The sequence below is a fragment of the Dipodomys spectabilis genome, unplaced genomic scaffold (genome assembly GCF_019054845.1).
Source record: "Dipodomys spectabilis isolate Male_0828 unplaced genomic scaffold, ASM1905484v1 ptg000054l, whole genome shotgun sequence".
NCBI lineage: Eukaryota > Metazoa > Chordata > Mammalia > Rodentia > Heteromyidae > Dipodomys > Dipodomys spectabilis.
Genome location: NW_024870731.1, coordinates 4467954 through 4481348, shown reverse-complemented (window position 1 = coordinate 4481348; position 13395 = coordinate 4467954). Strand labels below are relative to the sequence as shown.

At 37.1% G+C, this 13395-nt stretch overlaps 1 protein-coding gene across 1 annotated transcript in view; it reads left to right on the top strand.

Annotated features, from left to right (window-relative positions):
• Cacna2d3 (calcium voltage-gated channel auxiliary subunit alpha2delta 3) overlaps positions 1-13395 on the top strand; it is a 927251-nt gene that overhangs the window by 368308 nt on the left and 545548 nt on the right. Inside the window, exon 5 of the mRNA XM_042679948.1 lies at positions 11386-11548. Coding sequence (XP_042535882.1) covers positions 11386-11548 — 163 coding nt within the window. The remainder of the gene's footprint in view (positions 1-11385; positions 11549-13395) is intronic.

Below are 13395 nucleotides of genomic sequence, written 5' to 3'. Positions count from 1 at the left end.
TTAGAAAGATAGTCCTTTGCAAACATGAGTTTTTCCATAATTAGTAATAGATGAAGCCTACCTCACAAGTGCATAGACAAAAGTCCTATGGTGAAATCCTTTGTTCTTGTGTGAATACCGTAAGGATGATTTTAGCATCTCAGTTTTTGACAGAAGCCTATTCACTCAAATAACATTTGAGTGCCTCCCATTAGCTACACAATGGGGTTCCAGCACTGAAGAAGATAGAAAATGTCTTTTTAATTCTTGAGCCCACTTATTAATGGGGTGATTGTTTCTTTTTGTTGATTTGAGGATTTGTTGTTGGGGGGTTAATTTTTTGAGCTCAAGGTATATTTTTATATGAGGCCTTTGTCTTTTGTATAGCTAATGAAAACCTTCTCCTAATCTGTGGGCTTTCTATTTATCTTGCTAGCTATATCCTTTACCACGCAGAAACTCTGCAGTATAATGCAATTCCGTTTATGTTATGTTTTCAGATTTTTATTTTAAGTCTAGACCTGTGCCAAGGAGCCCTACTATGTCCCCTATCAGTTCCTGTAATATTTTTAGAGTATCTGCGCTTACCGCAAGGTCTTTGATCCATTTGGAGTTGATTGTGGTACAGGATGATATATAGTATCTAACTTCAGTTTTATATACATGTATAGCCAATTCTGCCTGCACCATTTGTTGAAGAGGCTGTGCATATGACCATATAGAATGATACTAAAAAATGAACACCATTAAATGGAAGTAGGTTTTTTTCATGTATTGTGTGAAGTTATTTCTTTTTTCCTTTGTTCACTTCCACATACACTTTGGTTCCACCTGTTGTCACTGTTTTTAATTTTGGTACCCTGGATCTTGAATTCATGTTTACCTGATTTGGGGAATGGAAGGGGAATAACAAAATAGTGAGACAAAGCAGAAAGGGTGAACCAATTCAATGGTGATACTCACAAGACACTATGTTGGAAGTGAACTTTACAAGTTGAGGGGGAGGGAAAGTGGGAGAAAATGAGGGAGAAGTAACAATGTTCAAAAAGAGATGTACTCATTACCTTACTTAATGTAACTGTAACTCCTGTGTACATCACTGTTACAATAAAATAAAATGAAAAAAAAAGAAAATATCTCTGTATCTATGTGATGTTGAAGTTTCTGATGGGGAAAGTAAGAAGTATAACTGTGAAACAATACAAAGAAAAAAATTCAGATACTGAAAACAAAGGAAATTAAAAGGGATAGAGGGCCTATTGTTACACAGTATGGTAGTCACGGGACATTTGTGGCTTTTTCTTCTTTTGGTAGATTTTCTTTGCTTTTATACTCATCGCTGGCACTCTACTACTTGAGTCATGCCTTCAGTTCTGTTGTTTGCTGGTTAATTGGAGCTAAGAGTCACTAGGCTATTTCTGCCCAGACTGGCTTTCAGTAGAGCCTCTTATCTCGTGAGAAGCTAGGATTATATGTGTGAACCACTGGTGGCTGGCTCATTAATGGCATTTTAAAGCTAAATTAAAATGAATTAAGAAGGAACAAAATTTAAAAATGAGTTCTTCTGTCCTACCAGTGACATTATACATGCTCAGTATCCATGGTGGCCTGTGGTTTCTTGTGATGGGCATTGTGGGTGTAGAACCTACCCATTATCACATGACTTTTCTTGGATGGTGCTAGATTCAGCAGCAACCATGCTTAACCCACAAAATGGCAGTTGTTTTTGTTTTGTTTTGTTTTACAGCTGAACACCCTTTGTCCATGAATTCTTCGAGATAACTCCATTGTAGTATGGGTGGTTGTGAGCCCATTTTATGGATGAAATCTCGGAGATTATGGACCAGAAGCAGAATGGAAATTGAACCCATTAAACTGGAGTTAAGCATTTCATTCCAAGACTGTTAAGGCATAATGCGATGGTCAGCTAGCCTGCAGTAGGCAGTGCTCCAAGGCCTGCTTAAGCAGCTTGTCAAGGGTGCTATTGATGCTTAGAGCAGAGTGCTCTCAGAGGGTACACACTCCAGATGGCTGAGAGAGGGATAATCATTGTCTGCTTTTTCAAAAGAACTTTGACACTTGGGAAATTATAAGTGAGTTAATGTAACATTAATGTCTAGAAATAGTCTGGGACAGATCATTTAAAAATCAATTTGCACATATGAAAAGAAAATGAGATTATTGAGCAGTAACCAGATAACATTAGACCTTTGGTGAGGGGCTCAGCTGAGTAGTGATATCCATCACTTCCACACAGGATACACACATGCCGAGAGTTGGATATTTCTTGGATCATTTGGGACTAATATTCCTATTAATTTTTATTTTTGAATCTAAGTTGTAAAAAACTGGCCATTATCCCAGAGTAGGAAAGGGAACAAAAATAAGCTAGAGAGGAGAGAACTCAAACATAGCAAGAGCCTGACATACACAGTGTACCTTGGCTTTTATAGATTTTATCCTGGTCTGTCCTCATGAAGACCCAAGGAGGTAGGTGTCACTAGGTGTCACCATGCCTCCTCATAGAGCACCGAACTGAGACAGAAAGCTATTCAAGGTGCTTTAAGAAGCAAGAATAGGATCATCTTTGTGTACCCAGATCCCTAGACATTGTTCTCCTGTACAGACTATGCTGGAATCTAACTGCATAAATAGAGCACAAGGTGAAATGCAGGCACAAAGAGGCTATGCATGGGAGTCAGGGGGCCATCCAAATTCCTTCCCTGGCTGGTGACCCACTTGGGGTGGGGTGGGGTCTTTCCAGCTGGTGGTAGAATATGAAAATGCTTCCCTATGTAGCAAAGACAAGAAGTATTAGTCCATCCCTCTCCCCTACTACTTTTGGCTGCCTCTAAGCATTGGGCTTAGTAGCAGATGTGGAGGTCAAATGACATTGTGTCACTAAAAACAGATGCTCTATGAGCCCACGATGTCCATAGTGTCTTACCTTCCAAAACATATCCTCTAAGGATTCACAGTTCAGTGAATACCACATTAACATTAGGAAAGAGAAGAGCTATAGGGGAGTGGGAGAGTCTGTGTTCATAGGTGAGATGGAGCCCATCACGATGGAGTCCTGCTATTGAAGTCTTACCTATATTACCTATGCTGTGATAGGAGCTTAGCAGATAGTGATGAAGGGGTAGGAAGGCACCAATAAACAACATGTAAATATCCAATCATCCTGTATGTGAATATCCTACTAATCTGTCTGATTATCTCTTTTCCTTCTCTGGTGAACCTTGACAAATGCTGTCATTTACTGAGTAGGCACTGGATTGGTTTCTGACCATGTGTTCTGGATCCAACCCCTAGACTGGATTTTGTAACTTGTACCTGTCAAGTTCAGGGGAAAGTTGGTGTGGAGGGTAGTACCTCTCAGTTTATAGTAGGTTGGTTGTCTCTTCACCAAGGTATAAGAAATAGAGGACTATCAAAGGCAAAATTAGATTTCTAAGCCACAATGAGTTGAGTAGATGCTTCCTGTCCATGAAGCAGATACTTTGCAGTGCTGCCTTGAGATCACCTTGTGAAACTTACCCAGCAGGAAGTGGAAGGGGAGTCCATTCTTGTAGACCCTATGTTTCAGCCTAGATTGTACACTGGAAAAGAATCCTTATACTTATCCCTGCCCAGGGATTTGGATTTAATTGTACTGAGGTTTGGCCACACTTGATAAGCACTGTTTTTGAACATTGTAATATACCAGATTAGGTGTCTCTCATATAGAAAGAGGAAATAAGGGATGGGGTTTAGGAAAACCAGAACTTGCAGGACAGCTGCCTCTTTTTGTAAATAAAGTTTTATTGGAACATAGCCACACCCATTTGCTTATCTATTATACTTGGCTACTTTCACTAAAACAGCCAACTTGAAGGTTATAATGTAGTCTGTCTGGCTTGCAAATCCTAAAATATTTACTATTTGGCTCTTTACAAAAAAAGTTTGCCAACCCTTGAACTGAAGAGTGATGAGTTTTAAGGCTGTGGGTGGTGAGGGAGAGGCTGGGTCACCATTAAGAGAATGGATTAGTTTCCTCTGGTTGCGATACTGCCTCAGAAGCTTTCTCAATACATACAGGTCACACTGCCACATGTCACAGAGGGTACACAGAGTCTTCTCACCATCTAGTGACATGTCCTGTTGGGTCTGAAGCTGGATACTGTGGCATGCTTGTCAGAACTGAAAATTACGACCTTTTGTGACAGTGGCATGGGCAGGGGAGGGGAGTGGTTAGGAACTCCACCGGTCAACAGGACACCCAGCTGGACTCTGGAAAAGCTGCAGGATGTCACTGAGCACCAGCGTGGCACTCTTACACTGGTGGCACAGACCAGAAATTTTGTTCACTTCTTGAGTAACCTTTACTCCACTGCTTTAGATCCACTTCTTGATCCACATTTGTGATAGAGCCCAGGGAGTAGTATGACTGCTTTCTCTGCCCTATCTAATAAGAGTCATGATGTGCTCCTTTCTAACCAATGACTGACTCTCCCTGACACCGTGGACTTCAAGGCATTGGCTACAGAGAGGCCTGTGGTGTAATAGGTCCTGGAAGATGCTTTATCACCAGGTAATTTCTGACCCTGTCATTTAGCCCATTAATAAGTCATTATTAGGTACTGTGCTGGGATACAATGGTGAATAAACAATTCCTATAGTTGTTGAAATGGTTGTTGAAATGTATTGATAAAATAGTTAAACAAGTACATGTAATGAAACTCCCATGTTACCTTAGATGGATGGCAACTTTACAGATCAATTTGGGGACTGTTACATATGACACCTCCGACCTTCTTTGTTTTCAGAATAAGCTGAAAGCTCTGAGATGTCCTGAAATGAAGAAATCTGTTGGATTTTTGTTCACATCTCTGCTTCCCAAATTTGGTTCATTTCAGGAATGTTTCTTTTTCAGTATCCTGTGGGAAGACTTAGGTGACTTACACATAATACATGTACATTCCACTCTGAGATTCAACTGAGAAGAACTATACTTGAGGCTGCAAAAAATAAGCCATGGGGCTGTTGCCCAAGGAGAGTGGGCCTTTGTGATTTCTAGTCACAAGGGATATCATTTTTGTAGTTTGTTTTATAATGTGCATATTAGCCTAGAACCGAAAAGCTGGAGTGGAGCCATGGTTTAAGTGGTAGAGCACTAGCCTTAAGAAAAAAAAAAAAAACAGGCTCAGGGACAGTGCCTAGCCACGGTCAAGCCCCAGGACCAGCATAAACATACAACACACACACACACACACACACACACACACACACACACACACACACACACACACACACACACACACACACACACACACACACACACACACACACACACAGAGTTTATAAAGTCTATACATGATTAATACAAATGCAATCTTTTTTCAAATATTTTCAGCTCTTGTTGGTTGAATCCATGGATGTGAAACTCATGGGTATGGATAGCCAGTTTGGTAATAGTTAGCTGGTGACATTTTATCATGTTGAGGATATTTTCCCATTTTTAATTTCCTGAGAATTTTTATGGTGAGCAAAAATTGAATTCTGTCAAATATGTCTCTATCTCAATTTGGTAATAGGATGTTTTTCTTTGTTCTGTTAATGTAGTGAATTATCTTCAATGAGTTTTCAAAGGAAAGCTGACCTCAAGTTTCTGGGATAAATATAACCTAGTCACCATATATTATCCTTTTAATTATAGGTGGATTTGATTCAGTCATTTGGTTTTGTTGCATCTAGGTTCATGAAAAATATAGGGGTATAAATTTTAAAATGTTCTTGCTTGTTATCAGTGTCAGGTTTATCATTTTTTCATTAAATAAATTGAGAAATATTCTGTTCTCTAATTTTCTGGAACTCTGTATAGGATTATTTACATTTCATCCTCATATATTTGGCATAATTCTGTAACACAGGTCTCTCAACCTAGTTGTTGTTTTAGCATGGTTATTAATTGTGCAATAGTTTCTTTTGTTTATGTATGGCTGGTCATGTTTGGCATTTCTTCTTGCATTTTTGATCATTTCTGTATTTTTGAAGGAATTTGACATTTAATTAAATCATTGAATTTACTGGCAAAAGTGATATTCCTTATCTTTGTACTAAGATTTATAATATTGTTTCCTCATTATCCTGATACTAGTATTTTTTTTTTCACTTTCCTCCTTTATCCTTCATTTGTGATCTATAGTTTTCTACTGCTATGGATAATACTTGAGACAATCGACTTATGAGGAGGAAAGTTTATTTTGGTTCATGGTTTCAAAAATGTTAGTACATGGTTTTATAGATCTGTTGTTTGGGGCCTGTGGTAGGAGAATATGGTGGTGCAGAGTGTTCACCTAATGGAGGCAGAGACGTGATTTGGGATTAGAGATTAGCGATTTGGGTCCTAGCAACTCCTCCAAGGGCACAACTTCAGAAATCTAACTTCCTCCCAATAGGCCCTACCTCTTAAGTGTGTACTATTTCTATAGCACCATAAGCTGGTGATAAAGTCTTTTAATGTGTGGGCTCTGGGCGAACATTTTCAAGCCAGAAAATTAGTCCACTTTGAGTTTTAAAATTTGATTATTTAGTTTACAAACAAAACAAAACAACTTCTGGTACCTTTCCTGGAACAACTTAAGTAGCATTTAAGGAGGAGCATTCATCTATTCTATTCTATTTTCTATTCTAAACAATGAATTCTCAAACATTCTATAGATTGTACTTTAGCTGCATTTCAGATAAATTGATTTTTTTATTGTGATTTGTTTGAAAATATTGTCCAGTTTTTCTACATAATTTTGTTCTTTAACACATGAATTACTAAGAAATATGTATTTAATCTTCAAATTCTTTGGACTTTTCTAGATTTCTTATTTTAGTAGGTATCTAGCTATCATTGCCTTTTTTAGTCCTGTGACTTGAACTTAATATCTTGTGCTTACTGAGAAAGCAAGAGCTCTATTACTTGAACCATAACCCAGCCCTTTGGCATTGGTTCTTTTTATTAGTTATGGTTTCATGTGGGGTTTGTTTTATTTTATTGTTTATTTTTGTTTTTCCTCTCAGTATGGCTTCTATTGTATGCCTCCTATTGGGATGATAGGTATATGCCATCATGTCTAGCATTTTGTTGAGCTAGTCTGTTAACTTTTTACCCAAGCAAGCTTTGGCCTGTGATTTCTCCCCAGGCATGCCTCCCAAGTAGTTAGGATTATAGGAGTGGGCCATTATACCCACCCTTCATTGATAATTTCATATCAGTATCATATATTTACTTCTACTCTTAGCCCACTATTACCAGAGTACGTTTTATGCATATTCAGATGTCATATATTTATTTAAAATTTTTCAATAATCTATCATGTTATTGACTCCCCATTTTTAATTCATTGGTCTTCATTTCCCAAATCAAAAAATATGTTATTTCACTTTTTCTACTTATTTTGAATTTAATATGCTTATATGTTAGTTTTTTCAAGCAAAGCTTAGATGATTGATTCTAAGTCTTTTTTTTCCTTTAGCATGACATTTATTTAAAGCTATGGATTGCCCTTGAAGCATTGCTTTTACTTCAGACCACAAGTTTTCATCAGTTATATTTTCATTTTCTTTTAGTTTAAAATTTCCCAGGAGACTTCCTTTGATCCATCTATTATTTAGAAGTATATTGTTTAATCTCCTAATACTTGGGGATTTTCAACTCTTTTGTGGTATTTACTTTTAATTTAATTCTATTATGGTTTATGTTATTTTGAACTTGTGAAGGCATGTTTGATGGCCCAGATTTGTGGTATATTTTGGTGAATGTTCCATGTAAGCATCTTCACAAAGTTGAGAAAAAGAGTATCTGTTCTCTTGTTGGATGAAGTGTTCTATAAATGTCAACTAGATTTAATTGATGGTGTTGTTCAGTTAAACTATATTATTACCAAACTTTTACCTATTAAGTCTGTTAATAACTGATTAAAAAGTATTGAAATCTACAATGTTATAATGGGTTTATCTGTTTCTCTTTGCATTTCTATTGGTCTTTGCTTCATACATATTAATAGTGTATTGTTAGTTTCATACATATAAGTGTTGTTATGTCTTATGTTATAATGGGTTTATCTGTTTCTCTTTGCATTTCTATTGGTCTTTGCTTCATACATATTAATAGTGTATTGTTAGTTTCATACATATAAGTGTTGTTATGTCTTTATGGAAAATGTATCTTTTTTTTTATTAAGTAGTACCCATCATTTTTCCCTGATGTTCTCTGTGTCTGAAATTAATATAGCTACTCCAGTTTTCTTTTGATTTGTGCTAGCATAGCATATCTTTCTCTTCCCTTTACTACGTATACATGCTACATATGTCTTCATATAATTTAAGATCAATTTTTAATTTTCTTTTTAGCATAGAGGATTGAACCTAAGGGTTCACACATGCTAAGCAACCATTCTACCACTTGGCTTATGCCACCAGCTTTTTTGTTTTTGAAACAGGGTCTCTCTACCTTTGCCCAGGCTAGCCTTGAACCCATGATCTTTCTCCTACTACATGCCAAGTCTCTGGGATTATAACCATGTACCACTAGGTCTCACTTAAAGTGGATTTCTTTTGGATAAACTATAGTTGGGTCTCATGGACTTTTTTTGGATGGTTAAATTTGGGTTGAACTCATGGCCTTGTGCTTGCTAGCAAATATTCTACCACTTCAATCATTCCCTAGTCCTTTTGCTTTTAGATAGGGTCTTGTACTTTTGCCAGTGTTATTCATGGACAATGATCTTCCTACCTCTGCCCCCTGAGTAGCTGGTATTATAAGCCTGTGCTTATAATGCTCAACTCAGTTTTAGATAGGATCTTGCTAGCTTTTGCCTGTGCAGGCCTTGAACCCATGTTCCTCTTATTTTTACCTCTCATGGCTGGAATTATAGGTGTTTCACATTGCCAAAATCTTGGGTCTTGTTTTTCTTATCCACTGTGACAGTCTTTTAAAAATGATATATTTAGATCATTCCCATTTAATGGAATTATTAATATAATAGCATTAAATAAATATTGTATTTGTTACTCTTTTCTATTCATTTTCCTCGTACTATTTTGTCTTTTACTATGAGCCTCTTATAGATTTGTGTACCTTGTAAAACTTAATTTTCTTTCTCCTCAGTATATAAGCTATGCTTCCTTTTTTTCTCAAATTTGCAATATACTTTTACAGCTTTCAAGTTTACTTTTGAAACCAATTTTAACTTAACTTTCAAATTACACCGAACCACTTCATAAATAGTGATGATATCTTATAAGTGTCATAGCCTATTTGTGCTACTATAACAGAATACTTGACACAGTAATTTATAAAGAACGGAAACTTGTTTTCTCAAACATTGGAAGGCTTAAAGCCTAAGATAAAGGTATCAACAAGTTAGGTGTCTAGTGGGGACTTCTCTCTTCTTTTAAGATGCTGTCTTGATGTTATAGCTTCTGAAAGAGGATTCCGCTTTTACTAACTGGTGGAAGGTAGAAAGCAAAAGGGGCAGATTCCCTTTATCAAGCCTTTTTATACTTAATCCTCTAATGGGTCAAGAGCCCTCCTAATACATTGTAATGGCTTTATCTCGTAATGCTATCCATTGGCCACACCAGAATTTTGGAGGAGCCACTTTTAAGCCATGACATAGATTATTCCCAATTCTTCCCTCTATTGCTTATAGTTTATGAATATAATCTGTTATCACTCAGTAATGTGTTACTCTTATTATGTAGAGCAAATATTATGTTAGATTAATTAAGAATAAGAAAAGTTGCTATTTATCTTCATTTATTCCTAACATAGCAATCTTGTTTATGTAAATTATAGTTTTTTTATCCAGATCATTTTCTTTTTCTCTTTTTTTTTTTTTTTGCAAGGCAGATCTGCAGCAAGAAATTCACTCAGTTTTTGTTTGTCTGAGCAGGTCTTTATTTCTCTTTCATTTATGAGGGACACTTCTTCTGAATCCAAAATTCTAAATCTGGACTGATGTGAGTGGCTCAGGTCTATAATCCTAATTACTCAGGGGGCTGAGATCTGAGAATTGGGGGAGCAGAAAAGTCACGAGACTTTCATCTCCAATTAACTAGCAAAAAGCTGGAAATAGAAGTATTGTTCAGGTGGTACAGCATCAGTCTTGAGAGGAAAAAGCAAGCAAGAGCACAAGTTCTTGAGCTCATGTCCCACCACTGTACTCCCCCCACCATCAAACCAAAAAAATCTGAATCCTTTTTCCCATTAGGTTAGTACTTTAAGCAGTTCATTCTCTCTTTTTGCTTTAGTTGCTGAAGAGGAATCTGATATAATACTGATTCCTGCTTTTCTATAGAAAACATAGGTTTCCCCTCAAGCTTTAAAAAAGTCCTTATTATAGGAACTATAGTTCTCTTTTAAAAAATATTGTAAAGGCGATATGTAGAGAGGGGTTATAGTTCCATCGTCAGGTAATGAGTACATTTCTTTTTTAACAGTATTACCCCACCCCCTCATTTTCTCCCAATTTTCTCCTCCTGACCAGCCCCTCAAGTTGTATAGTTTATTCCCAACATAGTGTCTAGTGAGTATCACTGCTGATTTGGCTCCCCTTCATCTCCCCAAATCAGATAAACTTTTATATGTAAGACAGAAGGTACAGAAAAAAAAAAAAAAACAAGGACCAAAGAGAATACACCAAAGACAAAAGAAAAAAGGAAAAGAGCCATAAACAGTACAATAAAAAACAATAGTTCTTTTACCGTCTTAGTTTGTTCATTCCAGCTGTACCTGTACCTATATTGCAATATTACACAGTATAAGAGGGCACATATATGGGCGATAGTGTGTCAGAATTCTCACTCTGCTTGCCAGTTATATAATCTTTGGCAGGATGCATAAATTCTCTGTATCTTTTTCTCTTAATTCGTGAAGTTGGAACTCTCATAATAATTTTACTTAATAGATTATTTGGAAAATCAAGTGAATTATCTTATGAGAAGCTTAGAATAATTTCTAGGATAAAGTAAATCTATTTATATGAGATAATGATTATATATATTATATATATATATATATATATATATATATACTTGTTGCTTATTGATTTTCAGCTTTCAGCTGCATGTGGGAAAGTTCTGTTTTCAAAATGTAAGGACTTAAAATGTTTTAGGGCAATTTTGTCCATATTCAGATATGGAAGTGAATTGATGGTTTTTCAAGAACATTTAATGACATGGACAAATAGTTATATAATGTCTCATCTGTGCAAATGTGTCTGTAGACAACATATAAGTCATAAAGAGACTACCTGAGTAGATCAGCCTCCATTAGAGTAGAGGGATAGCATGTGACACTTATCCAAGTCTTTCTGAGTTCCCATCCTTCTTCCCTAAGCCATTGTAACTTTTTCTGACTTTCTCTTTCAGTATGAATACTTCAATGCTGTGCTGATAAACGAAAGGGACAAAGACGGAAATTTTTTGGAACTGGGGAAGGAATTCATCTTAGCCCCAAATGACCATTTTAATAATTTGCCTGTGAACATCAGTCTGAGTGATGTGCAAGTACCAACCAACATGTACAATAAAGGTAAGATTCCCTACTGCTGCTGCTCTTTTATGGAGGGTGATGAGTCCAGGTGCTTTTGGGCAAGAACTTGTTGGTTTGTAATGCAGTATTCTTCCTGTTTTCAGAAAGCTGAGTTTGCCACTTGGGTGGGTGAAGCAGTACTTGTTCTGCCTGGAGACTGAACTGCTGTTTCTAAGCTTGTTGTTTGCATTGAGCCCTCTAAGATGTAGTCCAGGAGCCGCCAAACTTTCTGTAAAGGGTCAAATAGTGTCTCTGGTTTTGACTGCCATGCATTCTCTGTTGCATCTGCTTAACCTGCTCAGCTCTGCTGTTCTAGCACAAAAAAAAACAGCCATCAACCATGCAAAGCAGGGGATATGACTGTTTTTTAGCTATGATCCAGGCAGCATAATCTTTTCTCTCCTGACTAGGATGGGAATAATATTCAGGATGGCTGTGAGGACTAAGTAAGATGGGCTTACGTTATTCTCAACTTTTTTCACTCCCATCATTGATGATTGGCTCTATGACCTGGAAGGTTCTTAAACATAGAGCCGTCCTTTGAGATATGTAAGTCAGAAAATCATCATGTATTTATAATAAGATTCTGACCCAATATCTGTTATCCAATTAGCAAAGATATACTGGGCCAGTTTTTATTTCAGCATTCGATTTCCAAATTATATGTGGCTATGCAATAGTCATGAACAAAAGCTATGGGTCTGACTCTTGCTCTTCCCCTTGTGGGAAAGAACCTGTTTTCTTGAGCCTTATTTCCCCTCTGTATTAAGAAGGGATAATGAGAACTTCCTCCTTGTAGGGTTAAGAAAGGTATGGAATGATAGGTGAATAGCCTGTGCCACAGCAGTTGCACGTGAAAAGTGCTCTGTAAACTTGGAGATGTCTTTGTTACTGTTGGAAAATATCACAAATATTCATTAGATTGTTTTAGGTCACTATTTAAGGTGTTCTTTCAGTGATGAACGAGCTTCCAATTCACTGCCTCTGAAACAAGTTTCTTGTGCGTTTGTGACTGGGTACTTAGTGTTTCTCTTTTCTGGTTTGCCTGTCACCTACCTTTCAAAGTCAGCCCCTGCTTATTATTATTTTGAACAACTTTTGGGGTTCACGGTAAACCAAACAATAGCCCCTTTTCAGGGAGTTCACAGCTTACTGTGGAACAGCCAGGTAATAAGATAATTCAAATACCCGATGTCATATTACAGCCACAGTTATGGAAACCCAGGGGACAATGGAAATTCTCAGGGATGGACCTGCCATTTGCTCACGTGGTCAGCACCACAAAGAGATTTTTTTGTGTTCCTCCTGTTTAGAGAAGTAATGTCAGTCAGAAATACCTTCAGGTGACATTGGGCTGGGCCATGCCCTGTGACCTGAACTCTTAATTTGTATTCTTGCTTAGGAAACAAATAGAATGAAGCCTTAGAGTGTTGTACCTAACATTGTTCAGTGGGGTTTGTAGCTCCAGGATGATCTTGTTAGCTGAGGCAGACTTGAGTGAAACTACTGAAAGAAAGCTACCTTTTCAGTATTGAATACACTCTATCAGGAGCTGAAAAATTAACAGCATTTTTACAGAGCAATTTCAGGCATAAAACAATTCAGAATTATCCTTTAAAATATGACAGCTATTCCAAGGTTGCTTGAGCCATTAGCACCATTATGAAGATTTAATTGCACCTTGAGCTTTAAAGACATAATTATACCTTTCGATGGTAGCGGTATCTAAGGGATCCAAGCTACCATCAGCCAGAATCCTAATAGTCAGTCTGATCACTTGAGCCATGGGAAGTAATACTATTTAAAGTCATCCTTGGTTGCCCTCCTGGGACCTGCTTGTCATCACA